This window comes from Mercenaria mercenaria, chromosome 9 (assembly GCF_021730395.1).
Source record: "Mercenaria mercenaria strain notata chromosome 9, MADL_Memer_1, whole genome shotgun sequence".
NCBI classification, from domain to species: Eukaryota; Metazoa; Mollusca; class Bivalvia; order Venerida; family Veneridae; genus Mercenaria; species Mercenaria mercenaria.
Genome location: NC_069369.1, coordinates 80,076,344 through 80,102,446, shown reverse-complemented (window position 1 = coordinate 80,102,446; position 26,103 = coordinate 80,076,344). Strand labels below are relative to the sequence as shown.

The following is a 26,103-nucleotide window of genomic DNA, read 5'->3' as shown; positions in this document are numbered from 1 at the left end:
TCTCTAAATCCAAATTGTGATTCATTGAAAACATGATTTTGTTCACACCATTTGTTTAATCTGTTTCTGAGTAACAAAGAAAATATTTTACCAATAACATTTACCAGCGTTATACCTCTATAATTTGAGGGGTTTGTAACATCACCTTTTTTTATGAATTGGTACAATGATACCTTTACACCATGCCTCAGGATATATACCCGAGTCATATATTTTGTTAAAAATTGTAACCAAATATGGAGATGTGAAATAGTTTGAATCAATGAAAAAATCAGCTACATTCTTGTCATAATCACAACTTTTATATCTATTCAAAGATTTAACAGTTTTTGAAACCTCCTCAACATTAAACGGGCGATCTAATTCTTCAGTGTGTATCTCTCCATTTCGTCCCTCATAGACATCCTCAGCTGAATATTCATTATGAGCTGTGTTTGAAAGATTCTAAAATGTTCAACAAAATCATGTGGGCTTACATCAGCTGATTTCATTTTATTTTTTTTCTTAAACTTATTTATATATTTCTAAAATTTCCATGGACTTTTTTTGCACATACTACACAGTTTATTTTTTCTCTTTAAAATAATAGGAACGATTTGCATTTCGTTTTACTATTGCAAATTCTCTTCTACTGGTAAGAAATTTTATTTTATTTAATTCACTTCTATTTGAATGGAAAATTCTCTTATCTGTTTGAAAAACGGCCTTTGCCTGTTTACACTGTTCATTAAACCACGGCACTTTTTTATTCTTAGTACGCCTCCACCTATGACCAGTGTAGCACCTGCAATTTACCTGATATGAAATATCATACACTGATTTGGAAAAATCATTAATACATACATCAATATCAATATCAAATATCCATCAATGTCAATATTTGCTGATTTTGAGTTCCATGTTTCATTTAATAGGAGAATGTCGTATGAATTTATAAAATTCAAAAAGTCCAGGTCGTCTATTTTATTTTTTATTCCTTGATGATTCCAAAGTAAAAAGCTAAGCTGCTTCTCAACATTTCCCTAGGCTGAAGATGAAACAAATCTACGGCCTTCAATGTACAGTTTGTCGTATACCAGAACTGCTGTTTTGTTTTGATTTTTAGCTTTAATGAGTTCCGGAATCAATTTCTTTCGCCGCTCTTGTATTTCCTTTGGATATTTGTCAGAGACCTTGATTTCTGTGGATTCACGTTCAAATACTTTTTGTTTAACGTTAATTTTATCAGGGGTGTGGCTAAAGTTAACCACTATCGGGCGAGTCTTGGCTCTGTCGTATATTCCGATGCGATGGGCACGATTAATTATTATTGTATCTTTAGCCTCTGTGATTCCCAGATCTTTCTCGCAAAAATCTAGATTTTTTTTCAAACAGTCCTCACTTTTTCTCTCCTCATCTTTGGTACCTTCATCAAAATGATAGAATAAGAGATTGTCTCTCATGGATCTTAATTGTAAATCTAATAACTCTTCAGAAAGACGATGATTTCTTGCTTAACAGCTTGATATTCAATTTCAATATTTTTTATTTTCGAAGATTCCGAACTAAGTTTTCTATCAATTTCCGCTTGTTTGGATTTTATCTCATCACAGATTTGGGTATCAAAATGCCTACTTGCTTCAATTTCTGCAAGTTGTCTGTTTGATTCATAAGATTGTTTCTCCAAAGACGACACACGCCCGTCCAAAGAGTTCAACTTCTGTGACATAGCGGCTATCTGTGTTTCGATTGAATCAAGCTTGTGGAGTTTATTGTCCATAATCTCTAATTTTTCCATTATCATTTGACTGAAGTTTGGACTGTTATTTTGTAATTGCTGTTTACCTTGTATACCTTGCGGCGGTGGATTTATATACTGTGGGGGAGCCATAGGGAAATATGATCCAGGAGCAGATGGAAGCTGAGACGAAAAACTCCCTGACATACCTAGAGAGGTCACTGAAGATGGGTTTTGATCAGTCATTGTTATGCGTTTACCTGGCTGGTCGTTCGAATAATTTGGCGAAGAATCAGACTTTGTCCTCTTTTTAGCTCCCTTTTTGACACCCATACATGCAAAGAATGAATTCAGCAAAAACAGTTCAACACAAATAAGTACATCCATAAATCTATAAACCCTATATCGATCATAATTTCTTCATCAGATACTTGAAAGAAGAGCGAGATGTATTTTCTATCTAGAAAAGTTACATTTAGGTCAATATTTTACAGTATATTTCCCAAAAATTTCATCTTTTTTCAAAAGTGAAAAAACACGTCCGCCTTATTTATCACGTGATAACCAACAATATCATAAGAGCAAGTGTAGAGCGCAAAAAATAAAAACCGTAGCAAAAGGTCTTTACTGAACATTTCTAAATTATCTCCCCTTTAGAATGAATTTCAAATATTTGCCAGCACAATAACTGAGCATATACTTTAGGAAATTAAATGAAACTACAATGATAATGTGCAATGTACAATTTAACAATTTTCGAATTATCTTCCTAAGAACTTCATTTTTTTCTGGACAGAGGACTTTGCAATTACTGAGGGCAAATAAATAACATTGGTATACTGAGTGGAAGTGAAAAACAACAAACTCAACTTCCTGAATTATAGATTTATCTCCCCTTTCATTAGAAAATACAGTAGCCGGGAGGGGTATATGGCCATCTCTCTGACTAATCTTGTGATTTAAAATTTGTAATAATGTAGGATAAAGTAGAAAATAATCTTGGAAGATACTTTTTTTCTATTTATTTCAATACCAATTATATTCTTTTATAGCTGAAATAAAGTTGAAAAGTCAAGGCAGGTAGTATAAAGCTATTTCAATTGATGAAACTGAGAAAATTTGAATGGCATTACAAATGGATAAAAGATAATGTAAAGGAATTTTCGCTGTAGTCATAGGCCATATTATTTGACTTAGTTTAATATTGATAAGTCATTAAAGATGCTATGAGTACTCTAGGGTATATACCCCGGCAGACTATTAATGATTTAAATGCCAGATATGAAATACGTGTAATTTTGTAGCTAAAAGGTGGCTATAAGCAAAACAGCCGATAGAACCTGAACGCACTCATGCTCACAGTATTTGATGTAGAAGTACATAGAGGATATTATATGAGTGTCTTTTCATATTGAATTTATTATTAAACGAGTTGAATAAAAGAATAAACTGCGAATTTAATAAATTCAATGTGAAAAGTCACAAATGTAATATTCTTTTTATCACATGTTATCTTTTCCTGCCGAAACATAAAAACAATCTGCTTTCTTTAACTATTATTCTGTCCAACGTCTCCGATACTTTAAACGACGTGGACGTCAAAGCTTTATTACACTAGTGTATTATTTTAGGTTATTAGATTTGTATCGACAAATATGCATGAAATCTGCAGCGGAAATATTGCGCGACTTTAGGAGCGCAATATTATTCCGCGAAAGAACAAGTGCATATTTCTCGATGCAAACCTAATAATATTTTTGTTACATACGCATCTACATTTAAAATTATTACATAAATAATTCAAATTTGTTATTAAGCCTGAGTGAAATTGAAAAAAATCGTCGATAAAGAACTTTTAAACGCGACTGCATACATGAAACTGACGCACAAATGACGTCACGCACCCGATATGAAATTTGAACGTCAACATGGAAAAATATTGACGTTTCAGGTTCCATTGAAACTTTACGGAGTTTTTAAATGAGTATGTGATAATCAAATTTATGTAATGGCTTTATTTCACACCCTCGACGTCAAACATGTGATAAAACAATTTAATTAAACAACATTAAAATCAAAGACTTCCTAATGTTGCTTTTATTCCTGTTAAATATAAAATATTGTAACAAATTAATTGGTTTCAGTTAAAAGCTTCCTTATAAAGACTATTTAGGAACTCTGTAGTGATTTTGTTTCCTGTATATGGATGCTCATTGATTTTGGATTTCAAAATATCGTTGTTTATCAATAATTGTGTACTAGAAATGAAAACTAATAAGAACTAATTTAATGCGTCGATGTGATATACTTGTTTGTTGGGGACATTTTCTCATGACATGCAATGTTAATGGATATTGAAAATGCTTGTAAACCTTCCCTAAAACCAATCATTCGTAAAAGCTTTTAAAGGACAATACCATTCATATCATACCTGAAATGGTTGTAAATTTGCCTACTTTGCTAATTAGTTTGAATTTATCGTAATAAAAAGTGAATTGATAGGGTATTTTCCATCGTGCATTTCCGCCATTACACCAACTTAAAAATCGATGTTGTCTTTATTTGTTGAGGGATTATCATTAATCTTTTAGGATATCTTTGTTAGGAAGGAAACAATGTTTCTGTTTAAAGATTTTATAAATTTTGAAACAAAAATGCAAAACACTCTTTTATCAAAACAGTTCATCAGCCAGAATTATTTTTTTTTTCGAAGATAAAAATACACTTTTGGTAAACACATTGGTACTACTGAAAATATTTTGAAATTAAAAAGAAAATGCTACTACCATTCCCAGTTGTGTTATGGATTTTGCAAAAATATTCAATCGGGTATTTCCGTATTCTCCGGTTAATACACTATTGCGTAGCATAAAGGCCGAGATGATCAGATTGAAAAATAAATCATAATTCAGGAAAACCATTGTTACTATTTCGGTGGATGAAACAGTGACCATATTTTTTATCAATAATGCCAACCAAGATTTTTTTGAATAAATATTTAAAGTTATTACTTTGAGAAAAAAAGACAGGCTTTGCTTTTGCCCGTCGTTATTGAATGTTTTCACCTCCAGTACATAAATGGATTAGCAGAGATGAAACCAGAATACTTTAGCCTCTACCTTGCTAAATTTCTAAAATGGACTGCTCCATCATTCAATTTGGGCAGTACCACTTACTATTCAAAGGGATGTTCACTGAAAATTTACTGACTGAATAGCGAATAGTGCAGACCATGATCAGACTGCACGAATGTGCAGGCTGATCTTTGTCTGCACTGGTCGCAAAGGCAGAATCACTTGCAGCTTACAGGCTAAAGGTTAAATTGGGTATTTTTTATTTAAGATATTATATTTTTGGAGGCGATGGATGTTAAACAGAATGGTTGTTTTGCTTCCTGTTGAAAACTGTTGCCTGTGGTACGAAGACGTCAGGAATAAAACTCATCTAACTCATTTATGAGATGAACATGTGCCTGGTTTAGAGTTTTTTTCTTCTGAAACCTTTTCGATACAAAGAACATACAAAAAAGAACAGATTAAAAAAACCCGCTCAATTAAATCCCAGCAAATTTGAAAAAAAAAAGGTTTTTGATAATTATAATTATTGGTTTGTAAGTGTTTAAAGAATGGTGTGTTAATATTTTCAGTCAAGCATATTTGTTACAGTGGTCTTGCGCAATATTAGCTTTGATTCAATCCGATACATTTGATTCTGTCAAATACACTAAACTGGTTATACTTTTCCAGGTCTGATCCATTCATTTAAACACTTTTCATAATTTACTAAGCTCTATGTCTTATTCAGTCAAAGACAGCTATCGATTGCATAAATACACTTGTCATATTGTCTTTTTTTCCAGGTTTGGTTCAGTCAAATACAGCCATCGATTTCATTTACTATGCACAAAAGATAGAATGGAGTGCTGCCAGAGCGGTGTGTCGAAGTTTAGGCGGAGATTTGGCAAAGATAGACTCTCGGGAGCTTATGAATTTCTTAGCATGGCTTGCCGAAGATACATACAAAACGGATATTTTGTAAGTAATTTATAACGTACATTTTTAGATTCACTTTTTTGCGGTGTGTGTATGTGCGTGAATACGTGCGTGTATGTGTTCGATTTCACACCAAGGTAGTTTCGACATTTTAACATTGTAAGTTCGACTCTTCAACATCCTATTTTCAAACTTTCACCATAGTAGTTGCTAATGCACAGCTGAAATTAAAAATATGGACGAATCAATCACATTGTTTCAACGAAGAATAAACATGCAGAAATATACATTCAATGCTAGCTGTTTGTAAAGGCCTAACTAAACTAAAGGAACCAGCGTGGGAGCCATCTGGTCTAGTCGCGTAATGGCTGCCAGGTATTTGAACACTAATTGTCACTTGGCATGGCAACAGAGATCTAAATTGAGGCTAGTTTTTGTTTAAATTTCATTGTGGATGTATTGTTGACATTTTGGTAGGAAAAATGGGACAGCAGGTTGTATTTGGTGAAGTCAAGCTCCATTTTAGTATGAGAAGTACTTCCAGGTCACAGCAGTGTGATTTTGATGTCAGTTTACAGTAAGTAAATGTGACCAGAGAAATCTTTCTTAGAAGATATATGACCCCTACTTTTCTCTTCATTTTATATCAGTTTTATCATAACTCTTTAAAATGAGGTAAGGATTTGTTCTCTGAAATGGGTCTAGCTATGTTTGGTAGCTCTTTGAAAAAGGTCAGTTTTATATAGAATATATAGGGGAAACTATTTAGGCTATTGTGACCTATAAGAAAATGTGGGCAAAAATGAGATTTGTCCAGATATTGATATAAATGAACTAGTTTGGTCAGATTTTGGTAAAAAATGAGCATTTCATTGAAATTTTGCTGCAAAAATTGGTAAAAACCCAAAAAAATCACATTTTCACTGTCTTGGGGGTATTTTTTTTTTTAAAATGCAAATTTGCTCTCTAAATTATGCCCATCTATACCTTTCAGAGGGGACATTTGGTATATTTCAAAGTGTTAATGTGTAATTTGCTTGCAAATTATGGTGAAAATTTATGAAATAGGGCAAAAACCAGCTCTGGCTACAAGAACTGGTTAAAAATTATGTCGCGACATCAGTTTTGAAGGAAAATTGGCGCAGGGACATGCGTTACTGAAAATGCCATAAAACCTGGAAAACTGATTTAATCAAGCTGAAACTTGGTATTTTTCATGCAGATGTGTTACTGGTACTATACAAATGAAATTGAGACTATTACAGAAAAACAGTTTTTCTTATAGGCCTAACTAAACTAAAGGAACCAGCGTGGGAGCCATCTGGTCTAGTCGCGTAATGGCTGCCAGGTATTTGAACACTAATTTTTCACTTGGCATGGCAACAGAGATCTAAATTGAGGCTAGTTTTTGTTTAAATTTCATTGTGGATGTATTGTTGACATTTTGGTAGGAAAAATGGGAGATCAGGTTGTATTTGGTGAAGTCAAGCTCCATTTTAGTATGAGTAGTATTCCAGGTCACAGCAGTGTGATTTGATGTCAGTTTACAGTAAGTAATGTGACCAATGAAGAATATCTTTCTTGAAGTACATGACCCTACTTTTCTCTTCATTTTATATCAGTTTTATCATAACTCTTTAAAATGAGTAAGGATGTGTTCTCTGAAATGGTCTAGCTATGTTTGGTAGCTCTTTGAAAAAGGTCAGTTTTATATAGAATATATAGGGGAAACTATTTAGGCTATTGTGACCTAAAAACTAGTCAGCTGCCCCTTTTTTATGCTTACGTTCAACTTGACTGAGACTGAAAGATCTGTCTAGCACGTATACAGGTTAACTGTTTAACTTGTTGTGCAAAAAATTCTTCATTAGAAAGCTTTTGGGTTCTTAATTGCATACGGTCCAGCTGCCAAGCAATGCATTGCTCACAAAAGCATATAAAACTCTATGGATCTAGCTTTGTCTTTCTGTTTAAAATCTATTCTATACGACAGGAAATTTATATTGCTTATTTATTTTGTCAGTGCGCATGAGCAACAGGAAAGTGAACTAATACGATTAAGGATGTATGATAGCTTTTTTTATACCGTTAAGAAATTTTTCATACTCTGTGAGTTTGAAGAAAATGAGTTTTTATGACAAACAAGAGAAGAAAAAGCACAGGTCGCCGAACTCGTTTTAATTTTATAGGGCATTTTCTTCGCCCACTAAGCATTTCTGAAATTTTGTAAAATTACAAAAATAGTGGTACTTTATAAAACATATATTATCTCTCTTAATGTTATAGGGATTCCAGGTCTTACAGATCACTATGAATACAAGTTGATATCAGTATAATATAAGCATAAATGTCACTAACAAATCTCTTTCATTTTTACATGTTGACATAATTATCCCACCCACTTTATTTTCAATGGGAAAACGTATTTAAATCTACAAAAAAAATCTGCCGTTCAAATTTTGAAAATATTTGCGGCTTTAATGGCACACAAAAATGCTTCGAAATGAAAAGAAAAAAGTTGGGTCACCCTGCATCTAAGACATTTATTTTAAAAAAAAACGTTTAAAAACTAATGAATTTTAATATTTTTAGTTCTTTTTGTTTCATTTTATATTTCTTAGATAGTATAAAGTGCTATGTTGAAAACATTTATTTTAGTTGTAGCTTATCATTATGTATATCAGTCAGAAAAATATCAGAACCGAACCTGATCTAGTTTAATAGACATTTGAAATTACCGACCCCTACCCACTGTACATCTTACATCAGTTTAAGGCAAATGACAGTCAAAAATAAGGGTGAAAAAAATCGCAACAAATAGAATGGTGAAAACATGAAATCACGCTGGTAAAATGTCGATATAATTTCCGACTTTTCATCATCGTCATTTCGACCTTTCATCACTTTCTCTCGTGTTTTTTTCCGACTTTTCACCATCGTAGTTTTGTTGCTTCTTCGTTGTTTCGACTTCACTTATTTCGATAAATATGCTGTGATGGCCCAAACGGGACACATTAAATATCTGCACTTTTACATGTTTCTCTTTTCTCGTTTTCAGCGTTGAAGAGTACTGGGTTGGATTAGTTCAGCTAACGGAAGATGAACGTTTCTGGATCACAGACTGCGCTAACCTTACGTACACGGCAAACTTTGTCCAGGGGTTTGACCCGGAGAAATTATGTTTTAGGCATAAACATGACCACAGTGGAGAGCGGAGACTTTGCACCTCGAAAGAAGGTTTTATGTGCCAAGTTCAATCTCGTAAGATATCAGCGTTAAATTTCAATTCTCTTTCCAATGTTAATATAATTTATCCTGAAATCCAAAGAAAAATCACATTAGTCGGGTCGGTTCAAATTTTCTCTGGTAGCTATTTTTGAATGCAATTTTTGAAAGTTTGTCTGCGATTAAAAAAATTAACGCCGCTATCGCGCTAAAATATGCCCTTTATATCATTGGACAAATGTTGTATACAAAATCCTAACACGACCCATTTGTTTAAGTATTATACTGCAAATATCTCAGAAAAAGAACAAAATATAAAAAAAAAAAAACAAGAGTTTTTGTGTACGCCAACGGTATACGAAACATTTTTGTATGCATGACAAACATTTATAAAAAATGATTTTGACATGTTAAAAATCTCTCTAGCGAAACTCCAAGAAGGCCGTCAAAATTTGTAAAAATACCTCCTTACATATTCAATACATTCCACAAGTGTAATTACAACTTCTGAATAAATTTGACGTTCCTAAATGCTTTTGGTATGTTAAGGTACATATAACAAAAACACTTTTTCTGGACTAATTTCCATATTTTCTTAAAACGTTTGGCTCAGTTGTTAGAAAAAGGTCAAAAATTAACCATTTGTTGGCCCTATACGAATTTTTGTTTTTATTTTTTTGTAATATTTAGGACCAGGTTGTCTTAAAAATAATCTATATAATAAAAACGGATAATCACCAAGTCATGTCAATAAGATATAGATGGTTCATAAACAACTACTTGTACAAAGTGGGTTGGATAATTGCACCACCCATGAATATGTCAATAACTGGCAACAATACACGTTTGTATGTTTTATTTAAGAAACACTATAATAAGCTAGTTGTTTAAACAATATATATAGATTATTTTATAGTTTAATGCTGAAAGTGTGACGACATTATGAAATAAAACCTCTGTATGTCACTGTTATTAGGTCATATCGTAAAACGTCATACTGGCGAACGATTTCTGCTAAATGAAAAACAATATATAAATAACAAAAATGGAGAGTTTTAATGCATATACAGCGAAAGGTAGGTGAACCCTTGATGATATCATTGGAAGGACATGAATTCAAAGGAAAGTTTGTAATCTTTCACATGCGAACATCAGATTTCTTTTATATCTTTATGTTTTGACTCAGGAATTCGTCTGATGATCATGAGCAATTGTAATAAGTACTAGTATTTTCATCTTCGTCTGAAACATACAAATTTCATCAATATGGTATATAACATACATATAATATAGGAACTGTTATAACAACAAATCAATAAATGACACTTTTCCATACATTAAAGCAAACAATTGTCAACTAACTTCACTTCTCAAAAGTGAGGTATTGTCTGTGGGAACAGACATGGCTGGTTGTCAATCCCTGTGTGAAGACGACCCGGACTGCTGGGCGACTGTAGAATACGTGCCTGACAATTGCGTAACACTGGCATTACCTGGTCACGGTGTCCAGAATTTAACATTTACACCCAAATTCTGTTATAATAGTAAGTAGAGTTTTTTCACTTTTGTATCTGTTTATTGTTGGAAACTTTTGGATGGCTGGCATTTTTGGACGCCGGCTATGAATTATTTCCACTTTACATCAGTGGGTTCGAGCTCTCCTTGGGCACCAATGTGAGGTTGCTGGTTCTATCTACGTGCAAGCCCGTGTATAATATAATGCTCAGAATGGCGTTTTATGTGTTTTCCTTACCAAAACTGGAACGTCGCCGTCTGACCTTGGCCACTGTGCCTAAAATGAAATAAGAAATAAAATCACAAGTTTACACCTACAGATATGTAGATTTGTTTTAGGGTATTAAACATCGCTTGTCGCTGGAAGTTACACCTTACTAGAAATCCTTTAGCAACGTTGTACAGTAGTAAGTTAAAAGTTTGTCTAATTGAATCTTAAAGAGGCATTATTTATGGAACAAAAACCGTTTAAATGGCTGAACATGCAACATAAACTCAGAGTGGACTGGTATGCTGATAACACTATTTTAGTACATGTAATTTATCAACTTCCGCTTCCTGTTTGACATACAACGTCTCAAATGAGGAGATACAGATCCTTATTTTTATTTATCCTAGTTACTTTGAATACGACAACAGTTATTCCAGACCTTACCAACAACAACGCCATCCCGAACGCAACATGTGGAATGTTGTCTAGTGAGTAAACGCCATAGTTTGTTGTTTACTGTTTTATTTTGCTTTTATTTTGAATTTTCTACTTCTCCTTAAAGCATTCGCTTAAGCAATGTATCTGCTCGTATCTGAGGTCATTCAAGTTATTTATAGCATTGTATCAAGGGCATATAACTCTAGACCATCTTGTTCAATCCGACTCCTTGTCAGGCTTTAAGGGATATTTTTGTCTAAACATTATTTTCAAATATCATTAGTATTGACATAGAAGTGAAAGTGCCAGAAATTAAAATATTTAGGTAAATCAAAGTCACATAACTCTAGACTAATTGCTTTGATCTTGCCCAAATTCGAACCTGTATTTATATATGACTGGTGAAGAAAGGATGTTGACATCTTGTTGAAATGGTGAAATATACCAAGTTTTCTTTTTATAAATTCAAAGCACAGAACTGTATCTAGACCGCAAGTTCTGATTTGTTCCATAATCAAATTTGACAGAGATCTTTGTCTAAGTAAAGCCCTAGAATAGAAAAGTTTAATTACTTTTATAAATCTAGCGCCTTTATCCTTGATCTGTAAGTCTGATTTAGCTAACAATCAAATTTGACTATAATACTATAAGGTCATGCATACTAGTTCCAAATATTATTGGGAACTGTAAAGAAATGAAAATACTAGAGTAAAATAAAGGGTCATAACTACGCACCAACTGTAATGGTCCGCTTTGGTCTATAATCGAATCTATCACATGACTATTATGTCCAAGATTACTCCACAAAATGTGAATTCTATATAGCTGAATGAAAACAGAAATGAACGACAACAAAAGGCGGATATCAATCGCCTTAAAACACACTATTTTAGGGTCGCTGTCTCAAAAAGCTATGAAGAGTAGGGATAGAGTTGTTTTTATACCTGTGAAATTAACAAAATCAGTCATGGATTCATTTTGAAAACGATAGTTGTAGATGTTAAAACTTATATATAACCAAATTTATTTCATGATGGGGTCATTCATCTCATATCATAAAAACAAAATGTTTCAGTTTCTTTAGAAACTCTAAGTTAAGGGGTATTCGCTAGGTAGGGTTGACTTGCACGAAACACAGATGTGTTGAGAGGCCCGAGCTTAAATGTAAGGACGTAAAATACTTTTCTTACACATACAATATATTCTTCAATTAATATGGTCTATTTTGTTCCAAACTTTCAGTCGGGAAATCATTATTAAGTCATATGTGCTTAATATGTTTCAGTTACGCCCACACCAACCAATTCATTAGTGGTTACATCTATAGCTTTACCTCCATGCCAACTTGTAAACGTCACACAAAACGTCACACTAACGTCGACTGAGAGCATTACTGTAACGACTACGAATTATTCAACCTTTACGTCCACTTTTACTTCAACAGAACAGTTAAATATTACCTTTACAGAAACTACGACAGAAATAACAACAGCTACTTCGACAGAAATAATGACACAGAATGTCACACGTACAACTTTTATATTTACTGATACAACGACTAGCACGGAGAGCATTTATATAAATTGGACTGACACCGTTACTTCCACGGTGCTCTCTACATACACTCAAAATGTTACAACCGAGCAGGCGGAAGAAGTAGCGGCGGAAATAGCTAAAAACTTAACGGTTGATTCAAAATCGACGTCATCACATATTCGGCGACTTACAAGCGCCGATGACAAACGTCGGTCAGCGAAGTATCTTGGCTATGTAGGGATTCTTTGCGTTACTCTTCCGCTGGGGATGTTGTTATTAGCTGATATCAAAAAACTGTTTCTTGATTTTCGCTCACATGAAAACATCTATAAAAATAGGAACTAATTTGCAATAGTATACAATGCATAAATTTCCATATTGTATAAGACCATCATTCTTTAATAACGGTTAGCCCAATATTTTTAGAAAAATACTCAAACCACAAAATCATAGAAAGAAAGGGTATTGTATATGAAAATTGAACAGCATATAAAACATGTATATTACTCTACAAAACAAATGCCAGTTTACTGATATATGTATTGAATTCCAGAAAAGGACTGCATAATGGGGCAACACTTTCGGACAGTTCAACGCCTTTAAAAATATCACCATTTTCAAAGAACTAGAGCTCTATAACATATCTTCGTTTTAATGCATTTGCAATAATGACCCAGTGCTTAAATTTCACATAACTAAATGGAACGTAGTTTTCAGCAATTTTTTATTTTTGTTTCTTTACAAATGGCATTCATTTTTTAACTATCAGTCGTACAGAACAGTACGGTAGAACATGTAATGGACAGGCAGATTGTTGGTAAAGATATTTTTTGTTTGTCAAATATGTCTGTGTTTTAATGATATATTCCTAAACCTGAAGGAAATTTCTAAAATGAAAAAGTTTACCATAACGCCTAGTTTTGAACGATCTTGTGGGCCATGATGTAAAAATCAAAAATTTCGTGCAATTTGACTTATTCCTGAGTGTTATCTATGCCATTGAAGGAATGGAATTCTGTTTGTCGTAATTTCCATGAAATATTAAATGTCTGAACATAAATAGATTTGTTTTATACATCAGTAGAGTAAAATCTACATAATTCATACAGGGGCCTCCGTAGCTAAGTGGTTAAGATATCTGATTTAGAATCACTTGCCCCTCACTAACGTTGGTTCGAGTCCCACTCGGGGCGTTGAATTCTTCATGTGAGGAAGCCATTCAGCTGGCGTACGGAAGGTCAGTGGTTCTACCCATATTCCCGCCCGTGATGAAATAATGCACAGAGGGGTGACGGTGGTCTTCCTCCACCATCAAAGCTGGAAAGTCGTCATATGACCTATAATTGTGTCGGTGCGACGTTAAACCCAACAAAAACAAAAAAAAACCAAACATAATTCATAAAGTTTTATTGAAAACATTTTACACACAAACAAATATGTGTCCTATTTACAGAATTATCTAGAAGTTTTCGCCAAAAAACAAGAGGAAAAGATATATTTAGAGTAACCATAACCCGATGAATATTTAGACACATAGATAAATGTAAAACGTCAGACAACGTGGACAAAATAAAACAATAGAACGGTCAGTTTAAGAGTTTTTCTGAAGACATAAATTCATCACCTGTAAAAATATAATTCCCAGTCTCTTCTGTTATGCATTTAAAATATGATTTGATCATTTTCAGTTAAGAAATAACACTATTCAAATTATCAAAATCTGGTATTTTATTTACATAATTCGCGAGGTAAAAATGACTCGTTTTCTTGACCAATAACCCCCTTTTCACTACAATAACATTTTACGACCTTTTAATGAACAATAACTTATTTTATTTACAGTACAGACACAATTACATAACGTCAAACGGCATAGCGGCTCGCTGGAAAATGAAACCAACATAAAACAGGCGAATAATTGATGGATGCCGTCAAGGACGTACATAATAATTCTTGACGAAATAATATATCTCAAATGGTAATTTGCTTTTGAATAAAATCATTGTCGCTGAGATGCATATTATTATCACTCGAGATGCGCCCTCGTGGTATAATTCCTTCGCATCTGCACTCCAAATAATGATTTTATTCAATGACAAATCACTGTATGGGATATAAAGTAGCGTACAGTTGTAAATGTGTGGTTTTGTGATGTTGAATCGTTTTATATATGACATGCTCAAATCTTACAGAATGCATAGCGACTGTAAATACGCAACGATAGCAAGGCGGACCTTTCCGCGATATTGCACGCGCAATCTGACTTCATTCACAAAAAACATTAACATGATGGCAACGTTTGAAAAAATTCTTTCAAAATTTGACGCTAAAACTTAAAAAAAACAACAACATTAAATTATAGCTTCAACTTATTTTTCTGGTGTTAAAGATCAAAATTGAATCTACACGCCCGTATGATTATCCACTAGATTTAACGATATTTCAAATCAAAACCAGGACGGAAGGCGAATAACAGTTGAACGTGGGTGGGATTTTGGCTGTTCTGTTTAGCTGTTAAAAACATCAATATCCTGAAATTTGTTTTGATCTTTTTAACACTCATGGAAAGCAAACCACTTATCTTTGGTAGCAAGCTACCGTAAGAATGTAAATAAAACAATTGAATGCTATTTTGTGCGTTTATAAGGGTATAAACCACATTGGAACTTCTTGCTAATCGCCCAAGAATCGATAGCACGATTCATGGACCAATGTGGTTTATATCCGTATAAACGCCAAAAAGCAGCATTTAGTTCTTTAAGAAAAACGCTTTTTTCTTTCCATACAAAATATATAGTGGATGTAAATATTTCAGAATATTTTGAATTATTAGGACACGTATTTAAATCCATAGCCATATACATATAGTTTTTAAACTTTGTGCATTGTATTTATATACCCGTCCGCCTACGGCCACCACTTAAAATCGATCACTTTCTAGATATACTTCCAGGTCGAGGACTATGTATGCTTTATTCAGATCTCCACGGAACACTAACTCAAACTGAAAAAAATAAAAGAGTAGATTTCCTGGAAGCATAGAGCACCCCAAACACAGCCAGAGAGTTATGCATCGCAAAGTAGGCCCGCAGCAAAAAAGAACTGTAGTGGAAATATATAGCAGAACCAACGACAAGTCCATTTTAATAATATGCACAATGAAATCTGTAAAAAGATCCTTTGGAAGCAAATAATGCAACCAAGAAGAATAATAGCAGACTCGGTTTGACTGAATCTGTTCAAGAGAGGTAATAAAATGAGCAGGTAGTGAAATGGGTGGGGCATTGGGGGAAGTGGAAAAACACAAGGGGTGAATATCCAGCAGGGACTCTATTTGATGTTCTAATATGCTTTTCTCTGTTAAAACACTCTTACGCTAGAATGACGTCATGTTAACGTGCGGTGACGTTAATGTTTTTGTTGCGACCAAGAAAGAGCGCTACTATATTTTATCTACTGTTTTAGATTAAGGGCATATTAGAATCGAAATAATTTATAGCAAAACCGTATTTTAACACTATTTATACACTCGGGCCGTAATACGTCGTACAAATAATTTCACTCAGGCTGTGCCCTCGTGAAATTATTGAGCCCGACGTATAACCGCCCATCGTGCATAAATAGCGTTAAAACACTCTTTTGCTATAAATTCTTAAGTATCATTGTGTTGATATAACCTTTTGAAAAAGTAATGTAGCTATTTTTGTATTGCATGTTACGTGACGTAAAAGCATAGGCGTAAACATTGAAAAGCATTATTCTGTCTACTTAATGATATACAAAGCAGAAAAAAACACGAAGCATGGTACGAGCATTCAGTTACAATGTTTAATGTGCATGTAATGTCATTAAAATGTATTCGATAATGAACTGTCTCTTAAGTGGGCCTTGCATTGTTTACTTTAGATAGAACCATATGAGGTTAAATGTAACGGAAATAAAAAAAAGTAGATCAAGGCATGGACTTCATATTTCTTTTGAATATAAAATGAAAGAAAAGGTCGATTTTGGTGTGTTAAGTAGATCATTAGTCTGCAGTGGGTCTTTAACTGCCATCAAAACAGGTTCTGCATGGTTTTGATCTATGAATAAGCAAAAATATCAATTTGGCACGTAGTTTTCTTCTCTACAAATTGATAGTTGAAATGTATTCCGTATGATGCATTCATCTTTATAGAGTATCCGATCCGCAGCACTCGCTATGTAACTTTGTCTTTGTGAATTCGGCTTGTTTGCTTAGTAGGGGTGTCTGCTTGTTTTACTATTTCTAACTATTGGGTATATATATTTTATTTATTCTAGGTGAGAGTTATTGGACTAAGCATTGAGCAATTATTTGCTCAAGGATCTTGTCAATATTTACCAACGATCTACTATAAATAAAACTGTAAAAGCAAGAAAATGTTTCAAAATAAAGTCAGAGAACACATGTGGTATACAAGAGGGTCATATCCAAGTTGAAGGTCCGATGAATATATCGAATCACGTATTAGAGGACCCACGTACCGAGGACAATAAAATGCTCAGAATCCAGTCGAGATGAATCATGGATACCTACACTACCGGAAACAATGTGATGCGGGTACTGTTTCGGACGTTGAGATGAAAGCAGCACGAGACGAAGGAAAATCCGACAAAGCCGGACAAAAAATGATGTGTGTAGGACATTTCATTATCGCCCATGAACTCAAGTAAACCTAGTCAACAATTGTCATCCTACAAGATTTTTCCGGGGTATATAGTTGCCGCCTTGTCCGTGTCGAAAAATCTTTCTCTAGATAACATTTTTACGATTTTTAAAGTCTTTTGTCCAAACTTACAACGCTGTTTAACCATGAAATTAACTTGCGCTTTTGCAAAGACATGAATATACTCCGCCTTGTTTGGGGAGTTATGACTCTTTGAATTTTTAAAGTATATTGTGTGTTGCTAAGTATACATATAATTTCCAGATATCTCCTCTAATAGATTTCCAGAGAACTGCTCTAAACTTACAGATATGTATTACTATGTTCTGAGCTTGCGCATTGTGTCAGTACATCTGTGTACCATTTCCTGTTTGTGTTTTAATGTTTTAGGAACCTGGCTCAAACTAACAAAAATACATTGTTTTTAGATGAACTCGGTGTTGTTACATTTTCTGGTTCTTTGGGATCACGGAGTTAATATAATCAAGTCTCAATGTTTCTATATTATAATGCGGTTCCCTTTAAACTGATGCTAAGTGTAGTTGGCATTGCAAATTTCTATATCTCTCCGAAGCAGAGTGGTAAAGGTCGCTTGCCCCTCACAAATGTGGGTTCCAACCTTGATGCGAGAAGTCGTCATGTTAGGAAGCCATTCAGCTGGCTTACGGAAGGTCGGTGGTTCTACCAAGGTACTCGCCCTTGATGAAATAATGCCTGGGGATGAACTAGGGGTCTTCCTCCACCATCAAAAGATGGAAGGTCGCCATATGACCTATAATTGTGTTGGTGTTACGTTAAACACAACAAAAAAGACATAATGTGAAAACATACTGGCGTTTAAATAGAAACAATATGTTCATCACAGAGAAAAAGGTATATCAGGTATAGTGACTTTTTGAAAAATATAAAATATATAATCACTGGTACAAAGGCCTTACTACAATTTATGTAGTTAAGAGGACATGCAATAATAGAATTGTTATAATGTCAAACGATGACTTGCACGTTTGATATAAGTAATGACTAAATAAGGTAACAGAGCTTCAGAAATAAATAATATTTTACACATGCATCTTTACCATTGCTACAATCAACTGTTTAGAAATAACATACCAAAATGCATGTAATAACTATTGTAATCTTATAAGTAACTAAGGTCACTCTTTGATAATCATTCCTTTTAATAGTATATCAAATTTCAGTTTAAAACAATATCCATATACTAAGGATATATGTGACAGATGCAAAAAGTAAGTGAAAAACACTATTTTGCACATACTACAGCAATGAATTAAAACCTACTTGATTTTCAAACATTTTAAATTGCAACAACTTATATATATATAAAATATATATACCAAATACCTGCAAGTGTCACTGATTACGTCAATCGTGGTCATTAATGAAATACACAGAAAAAGTGAAAGGTCCGAATAACCAGAAAAAGTGAAAGATCTGAAAACAATTTAGTTGACGATACGAATCATTACGTAAATTACACAAAAAAGTGAATGGTCCGAAAACAGGTTAGTTGACGATACGAATCATCGAGTAAAACACACATAGATAGTAAATGGTCCGAAAACAGGTTAGTTGGCGATACGAATCATTGAGTAAAACACACATAGATAGTAAATGGTTCGAAAACAGGTTAGTTGGCGATACGAATCATTGAGTAAAACACACATAGATAGTAAATGGTCCGAAAACAGGTTAGCTGGAGATACGAATCATTGAGTAAAATACACATAGATAGTAAATGGTCCGAAAACAGGTTAGTTGGCGATACGAATCATCAACAGAACACAAAATTAAAAATGTTTCCAATTATAATTGGATTATAGCGATAAACTGGTCAAATACTTACCTATTGTATGGCTTGGTGCCTATGATATACCAGTGCATGGGTTACTGCCTAGTTTATGTTTATATAAGTTAAGATTAAAAAATGGATTATTGATTTAAAAAAATAAATAGATTTATTAATTAATTAAAGGTCATAAACTGGTAATGTGTAATAAAATAGCTCGATTAATTATCTAAAGGTCATAAAATGGACAATGAACTGAAAGTGGTTAAGGGTAATACAAATAAGTATTTTCCTTATTTATAATCTAGTAAAAATGCTAAACTGTGATTTTAACAAATGCAATTTTACAAGAGAATATATAATCATGTTTTAACTGCAACAATGGAGTAAAATCATACGTTATGTAATATTTTCACAGAAAATAATGACAAAAACAAAAGCCCTTCCATCCACAGGTGCTCGCTACATGGAATATCCTCGCTAACCCTTATCATGCTGGACACGATTGATTCTGCCTTTGCGACCAGGTATATCATGATCAGCCTGCACATCTGTGCAGTCTGATCATGATCTGCACTGTTCACCATTCAGTCAGTATCATTTATGTAAGCACCGCTTTTAACAGTTAATGGTACTTTCCAAATTGAAAGATGGACAAGTTCGCTATAGAACTTTAGAAGGGTAAGGGGTAATAATTTTAAACACCGATGTGTTTCAAAACTACTTCTTCTTATAGATATCATCGTGTGACCGAAAATCAAGAAACAACTTTTTTATGTCAAGAAGCAACATAATTCCCAAAGGTGCAGCAACGAAAATAACTCCTACATAGCCAACAAATTTCGCTGATCGACGTTTGTCTTCGGCGCTTGTGAGTCGCCGGATATGCGATGATGTTGATTTTGAGTCAATTGTTAAGTTTTTAGCTATTTCCGCTGCTATTTCTTCCGCCTGTTCGGTTGTAACATTTTGAGTGTATGTTGAAAGCACCGTGGAAGTAACGGTTATCTGTTCTGTTGAAGTAAAAGTGGACGTAAAGGTTGAATAGTTCGTAGTCGTTACAGTGATACTTTCGGTCGACGTCAGTGTGACGTTTTGTGTGACGTTTACAGGTTGGCATGGAGGTAAAGCTATAGATGAAACCACTGATGAATTGGTTGGTGTGGGCGTAACTGAAACATATTAAGCACACATGTTACATCATGTCAGTAGTTATTATCTGATTAATTGTTTAGAAAAAAGACTATATTCGTTATAGAAACATTTGGTATGTACAAGTAAATGAGCCGCGCCATGAGAAAATCAACATAGTGGCTTTGCGACCAGCATGGATCCAGACCAGCCTGCGCATCCGCGCAGTCTGGTCAGGATCCATGCTGTTCGCTAACGGTTTCTCTAATAGCAATAGGCTTTGAAAGCGAACAGCATGGATCCTGACCAGACTGCCACTATGTTGATTTTCTCATGGCGAGGCTCAAATGTAATTGAATCTCGGTATCTCGAATTCCATGAGATCGAGCGTTTTGCTTCGAGATAAACGGATTTGTCTTAAAATGATATTTTGCGCAAGTGTTTTCTGGACGGGACTTGAAGATGTCTTCGAGATAGGCGGAATATTTAGATTTGCAAGTTCGAGATATCGAGTTTCCATTGTACTTAGTATGTACCAGGAAATGAACTATTTATATCCTAAATATTTTAAGTAAAACGTCGGTCAGCAAAACATTTCTTTAAGTGACGACTTAATTTTTGGCTTAATAATGGTTTCCAAATAATCACGCAATCACAAACGAGTTAAATATGATGATTTATCATACATGACTATTGGACCTTTTTATCTAGGCTTGAAAAATGCATTTTAGCAAAGACAAAACTGTGCGTCTACTCACTAGCAAATGATCCACATGTTGCATTTGGAACGACGTTGTTGTTAGTTAGATCTGGGGTAATAGCTGTCGTCGTATTCAAAGTAACTAGGAAAAATGAAAATGAGGATATGACAATTTTACTTGATACTGTGCATGTCAAACAGAAAGCAAAGTTGCGGGAAATAGTGGTTACATATCTTTGTTCATCTTACAGTTTGCCAATTATTGCCTGTGTGTGAATAAAAAGCAGCAATAAAACTGTATTAACCAATTCTTGGGGCAAACAATGGTTGCTTTCTTAAATTCAAGGCGATGATGGTTTTAATGTTTGCCATTATTTATTGGAATATTAAGCATAGAACAGAATCGAGTTAAAACCGAGTCTTGCTTGCTTTTGTCGTTGTTTGATATTTTATGGCTTACATATTTCTATCCCTGTTTGATGTACATTTTGTTTACATCTTGCCTATTTCTTTTTTCTTTGATATTTAATGTTAATACTGCAATGTAACATACTACTTCGTTGTATTACCTGATGTTAATTTATACCATACCGTAAATTTCTCATGTGTCAATGTCTGCATGATAATAATAATTGTCCGTATGATAAGAAGATCATATGTATTGCCTAGGACCATTCTTACACATGATGCTCTCGAGTATGGAATAAGACCCACGTTCAGGGATTTTGGATGTTCATCCTTGTTATTTTGATCAGTGTTTGATATATATGTAAAAACATGTAGAATAATTATTTAATTAACTTTTCCTTTGCTTCCGACTAGTTTATCACAGACATGTTCCGAGTGGGGTTCATATCTAAGACCCTTCTCTACCTATTCGGCCATAATAAATTGAAACAAGATGACGTAAAGAATAAAAAGCGCATATTGTATTGCTCAATCTGCAGTTCCTTTTTCAAAAGATAATAGGTAAGGGTAGATTTCTCGGAAGCACAGAGCACCACAAACACAGCCACAGAGCCACGCATTTGCAAAGTAGGCCTACAACAAAAAGAAGCTGTAACGGAAAAATATTATAGACGGATTGCTTCAAAAATCCAAAAAGTACATTTTAATTTTATGCAAAATAAGTGGGAGGAAGGGGTAGGGGGGAGAAAGGGGAGGGGGTTGAAGGGGGAAAAAACAAGGATGAATATTCAAAAGGGAATGCTACGTTCCTTGATCAAACCTTTTTTCCAGAAAGTAACGTGAATTTAGTGACACATGAAACAATGTTTAGTGACATTACCGCGTAAAAACTGATATAGAGGCAATGGATTTAATTAGGTAATATGCATTCTTGCCGCTATTCTTGTTTGGAAACATAGAGCATAATAACGTATGTGTACATTATTACATACACGATTATCATACTTGGGAAGACCCCTGGGAAAGACGAAGTAGAGCTTTTGTCTGGCTCCGCTATATAACAACGGTGTAGAATGGATGCCTCCGTGAAAGAGTGCTTAAGGCCGCCGGCTTTCGAATAACTTGCCCATTGTCTCTAGGGTTCGAAACCTCGCTTGAGATGTAACATTCTTTCATATGAAGAAGTCATCTAGCTGGCTTACGAAGAGTCGATTCTACCCAAGAGCTCTTCCAAACCTTGAATAATGCAAGAAGCAGCACTAAGGATCTTCATTCACCACCTTAAGCCTGAAAGTCGCCATACGACTTATAGTTGTGTAAAAAAAAATAAAAAATAAAAATTTCTTGTACATATACATGTATTTATTGCAGCCCGGAATTTGAATAAACAAGAATCAAAATTATGAAACAAATACACTTACTGTTATAACAAAATTTGGTTGTAAGTGTTAAGTTCTGAACGCCGTGGCCAGGTAATGCTAGTGTTACACAATTGTCAGGCACGTATTCCACAGTCGCCCAGCAGTCCGGGTCGCCTTCACACAGGGATTGACAACTATCGATCTCTGTTCCCACAGCCAACACCTCACTTGTGAGACGAGAAGTAAATTGACACCCGTTTGCTTTTAAAGATATTTCATTCATTTAATGATAAATAGTATTTCGATACAATCTGTTGTTTTAGCAAGTCTTTACCAATTTTGTTCGAGTATTCAGCCATCAATTGTACACAGAATATCGGACCATAAGTTCAAAAGCTATGGCAACTGATTTATCAAAAACGTTCATATAATTATTAATATTGCTCATAAGATCTAAAATTAATTGTCTCATTAGAAATGAAACCTACCTACAGGTAAATATATATATCTGAAATTATGCTTGATTCATAGCTTAGAATGACTAGAAAATACTTTATTGTTCCTTCTCTTGATAAGGAACACTTAGAATTGGTAAGTCACACTTGACTGAGCAACTGACCTCGAAAACTTGTCATTACAAGCTGGCCAGTCAAACTCCGTTTTCTTAGAAATAACCTCTGACGTTAAAATTATTCTTTCCTAATTGAGGCGACTCTCTGGTTGAACGCGCTCCGCGGATTACATATTACTAAACCCGAGGATAGAAAAGTGGCGTTGTTGAAACATGCCAAACATCTTATTTGTCACAAAGATTAACATACGTTGTTACCTTCGAATGAATGGTCAATATGTGAAAACAAACCCCATTGCGACCCTCTCATTGTGCGCAACAATTAGCAATACGTAGTATAAAGGCAGATTTAGGGCAGATACTACTAAATAATAGCCATGGATTACTTGATCAATGACCATCAAATGTTAAACAGAAAAAAAATAAAACAAATATATGTCAATAAGGCAGAATGCGTCCAATCCCGGGGTCCCACACACTGATGACCAATATTTAAAACAGACATTGCAATCAAAATTTTACAAGATGATCATTATATAGATGTACCCTAGAAGGAACTTTTGCTATGCTTTAACTTGCTAAATGCCTGGAACTGGTTTGAAATATCCTTCCCATACATATCTTACCATTCCAAAGTTCTGGATCTAATATGGACATTCAAAGTTCTGGATCTAATATGGACTAGAAATGGAATGATAAATCACACAAAAAAGATTTATAGTACAAAAAGGAAAAGTGGAAGACTTGAAAATTTGTGACATTAAGCAATCAATCAGCTGTTTCATCTTTACGCATAGATAAGAAGATATAAATGCTTTTGAGTGAATACTAATACCGTAACAAAAAATATGTCATAGGTTTAGTACATCAAAGCCTGAAATTTAGGATGAATGTAATCATGATAACCACTTTTGATTGGATGCTGTTACTAAGTAACATAGAAATTTACATTGACACTCGACTCACACTTTGCAATATGTAAGTAAATAAACTGCAGTATTGGAACAAAGCAATGTAGTAACAAAGGAAGTATTTTTTATTCAAGTAAGGTAAATATCAGTTTACAAACTTGAAGTTTTGATTTGGATGGGGTAATATATTCGTAGGAAACAAAAAGGCGTAAATCCGAAAAACTAAGAAATTCAGAGGATGTATTATCTTAAATGTTATTATATTATGTCATACGAAAAGGGGGTAAACTTGTATTGTACTGTTTTAATAATTGTTTATTTAATTGTATTAATATGCGTTCTTTAGAGATTTTATTATAAGTACGTTGTAATGGTGCTATTGGCACATCCTATAGGTCACGATTAATGACCTAGCCTGTGCGTGCATATACATTTCTGAATTAGATACTTTTGCGCATGTACACATAATAAAATTATTAGCATTGCTCATAAGATACATTGCTATGCTAAAGATAATGTTTCCTTAGATGTAACGACTGGTTGTATAGGCTACTGAGGTGGCTATGATAGCACATATACACCTCGTATAGTGTATGTAAGTTTGGTCTCTGTGGCATAAACCATGAACGTGTCATTAAGAGCAATTGTACTGTCAAGATAGACCAAGGGCGTACAACTCTTTACTACCTGCCATTTTTATATTTCTTAATTAGGAATCGTGAATAAATAACGTCGCCAGTGTAGTATGGCATTTTGGATAAATCAAGATCAAAATTTTACCTCTGGACCTGCTATTTCGATCGGATTGTGATTAAATTTTAAAGTCTGTAGACATACACTGTCTGCACAAATTGGACTGGTGAAGAAAATTATAGTGTCACAATGTAAACATAACTGAATCAATGAACAAAACTATAGACCTACCATTTCAATCAAACCAATAATAGAACATAAACGAGATCTTATAGAAAGTTCCATTCTTTGTAAATATAATTAACACTGGTGAAGAATAAAGGTGTTGCAGTGTAAATATAATGAAATATGGATAAATCGAAAGCACATTATTCTGTACATACTACCTCAATCTGCAACAGAACTGAGTTTGACCATACGCATTTTGCCAAAAATGATTAGGGTTGTTGTTGAGTATATAAGAGTGAAAACAAGATTTTATGCGCCGTGTGGCGGGCGTAAAATGGTAATTTGGGATCATGGAGTCGACACAATGCTTCTCTATATAAATGAATTCTGCTTAAGCCGGTGATAGGGGCATGAGGCCAGAAGGTGCTCATTTCGTCCCCACTCATGAACAGACTCGGTCAAACTGAGTCTGCAATTATTTCTATTATAAATTTAGCTGCCGAACTGATCGCAATACAGTATTGGCCATCAACTGACCACATACACTCGAGACCGCCCAAGGACGGCGATGTCTGTTGGCATATGATTATGATAACGATTTTTCACATGATGTGACGTAGTTTGATTTTCCTTAAAAAATATCTATTAAATCTATAAAATATATATATCAGATCAAACCTTCATGATCTTATATTTATTACCTGAAAAATAACGAAGAGGTCCTATCTTATTTTATGCTCCAGAAGGTGGGCATATTAAAATCGCACTGTCCGTCCGTGTGTGTGTGTGTGCGTGCGTGCGTCCGTGTAAATTCTTGTCCGGTCCATAACTCTGCCATCCATAAAGGGATTTTAAACAACTTGGCATAAATGTTCACCATAATGAGACAATGTGTCATGAGCAAGACCCAGACCCCTAGCTTCAAGGTCTAGGTCACACTTAGAAGTCAAAGGTTAACAGGGTCTGTTTCGTGTCAAGTACAAAGCTCTGCCATTCACCAAGGGATTTTGAAATTACTCGACGTAAAT

At 34.3% G+C, this 26,103-nt stretch overlaps 2 protein-coding genes across 2 annotated transcripts; one reads left to right on the top strand and one right to left on the bottom strand.

Moving 5' to 3' along the window:
* The first annotated feature begins 5,079 nt into the window (after positions 1 to 5,079).
* LOC123548149 (uncharacterized) lies at positions 5,080 to 13,694 on the top strand. Its single transcript, XM_045335380.2, has 6 exons — positions 5,080 to 5,098; positions 5,577 to 5,751; positions 8,768 to 8,970; positions 10,278 to 10,478; positions 11,068 to 11,148; positions 12,384 to 13,694. The coding sequence occupies exons 1-6, from the start codon at positions 5,080 to 5,082 to the stop codon at positions 12,977 to 12,979; spliced, it is 1,275 nt and encodes a 424-aa protein (XP_045191315.2). The 3' UTR covers positions 12,980 to 13,694.
* A 4,870-nt stretch (positions 13,695 to 18,564) lies between these two features.
* Positions 18,565 to 23,030, bottom strand: LOC123546325 (uncharacterized). The gene is made up of 3 exons (XM_053552081.1): positions 22,793 to 23,030; positions 21,022 to 21,105; positions 18,565 to 20,304 (listed from the first exon to the last, which is right to left on the bottom strand). Exons 1-3 carry the CDS (start codon positions 23,013 to 23,015, stop codon positions 19,853 to 19,855), a joined length of 759 nt encoding a protein of 252 aa, XP_053408056.1. The 5' UTR covers positions 23,016 to 23,030; the 3' UTR covers positions 18,565 to 19,852.
* Positions 23,031 to 26,103: the final 3,073 nt, after the last annotated feature.

Excerpts from the sequence above, each read along its gene's own strand:
- LOC123546325 (XM_053552081.1), bottom strand. The coding sequence starts at position 23,015 with ATGAATGAAATATCTTTAAAAGCAAACGGGTGTCAATTTACTTCTCGT. Across the intron at positions 21,106-22,792 it reads AACCAAATTTTGTTATAACA|TTACTTTGAATACGACGACA; the intron begins GTAAGTGTATTT and ends CATTTTTCCTAG. Across the intron at positions 20,305-21,021 it reads AACATGTGGATCATTTGCTA|TTACGCCCACACCAACCAAT; the intron begins GTGAGTAGACGC and ends AATATGTTTCAG.
- LOC123548149 (XM_045335380.2), top strand. Across the intron at positions 10,479-11,067 it reads ACCCAAATTCTGTTATAATA|TTACTTTGAATACGACAACA; the intron begins GTAAGTAGAGTT and ends TATTTATCCTAG. Across the intron at positions 11,149-12,383 it reads AACATGTGGAATGTTGTCTA|TTACGCCCACACCAACCAAT; the intron begins GTGAGTAAACGC and ends AATATGTTTCAG.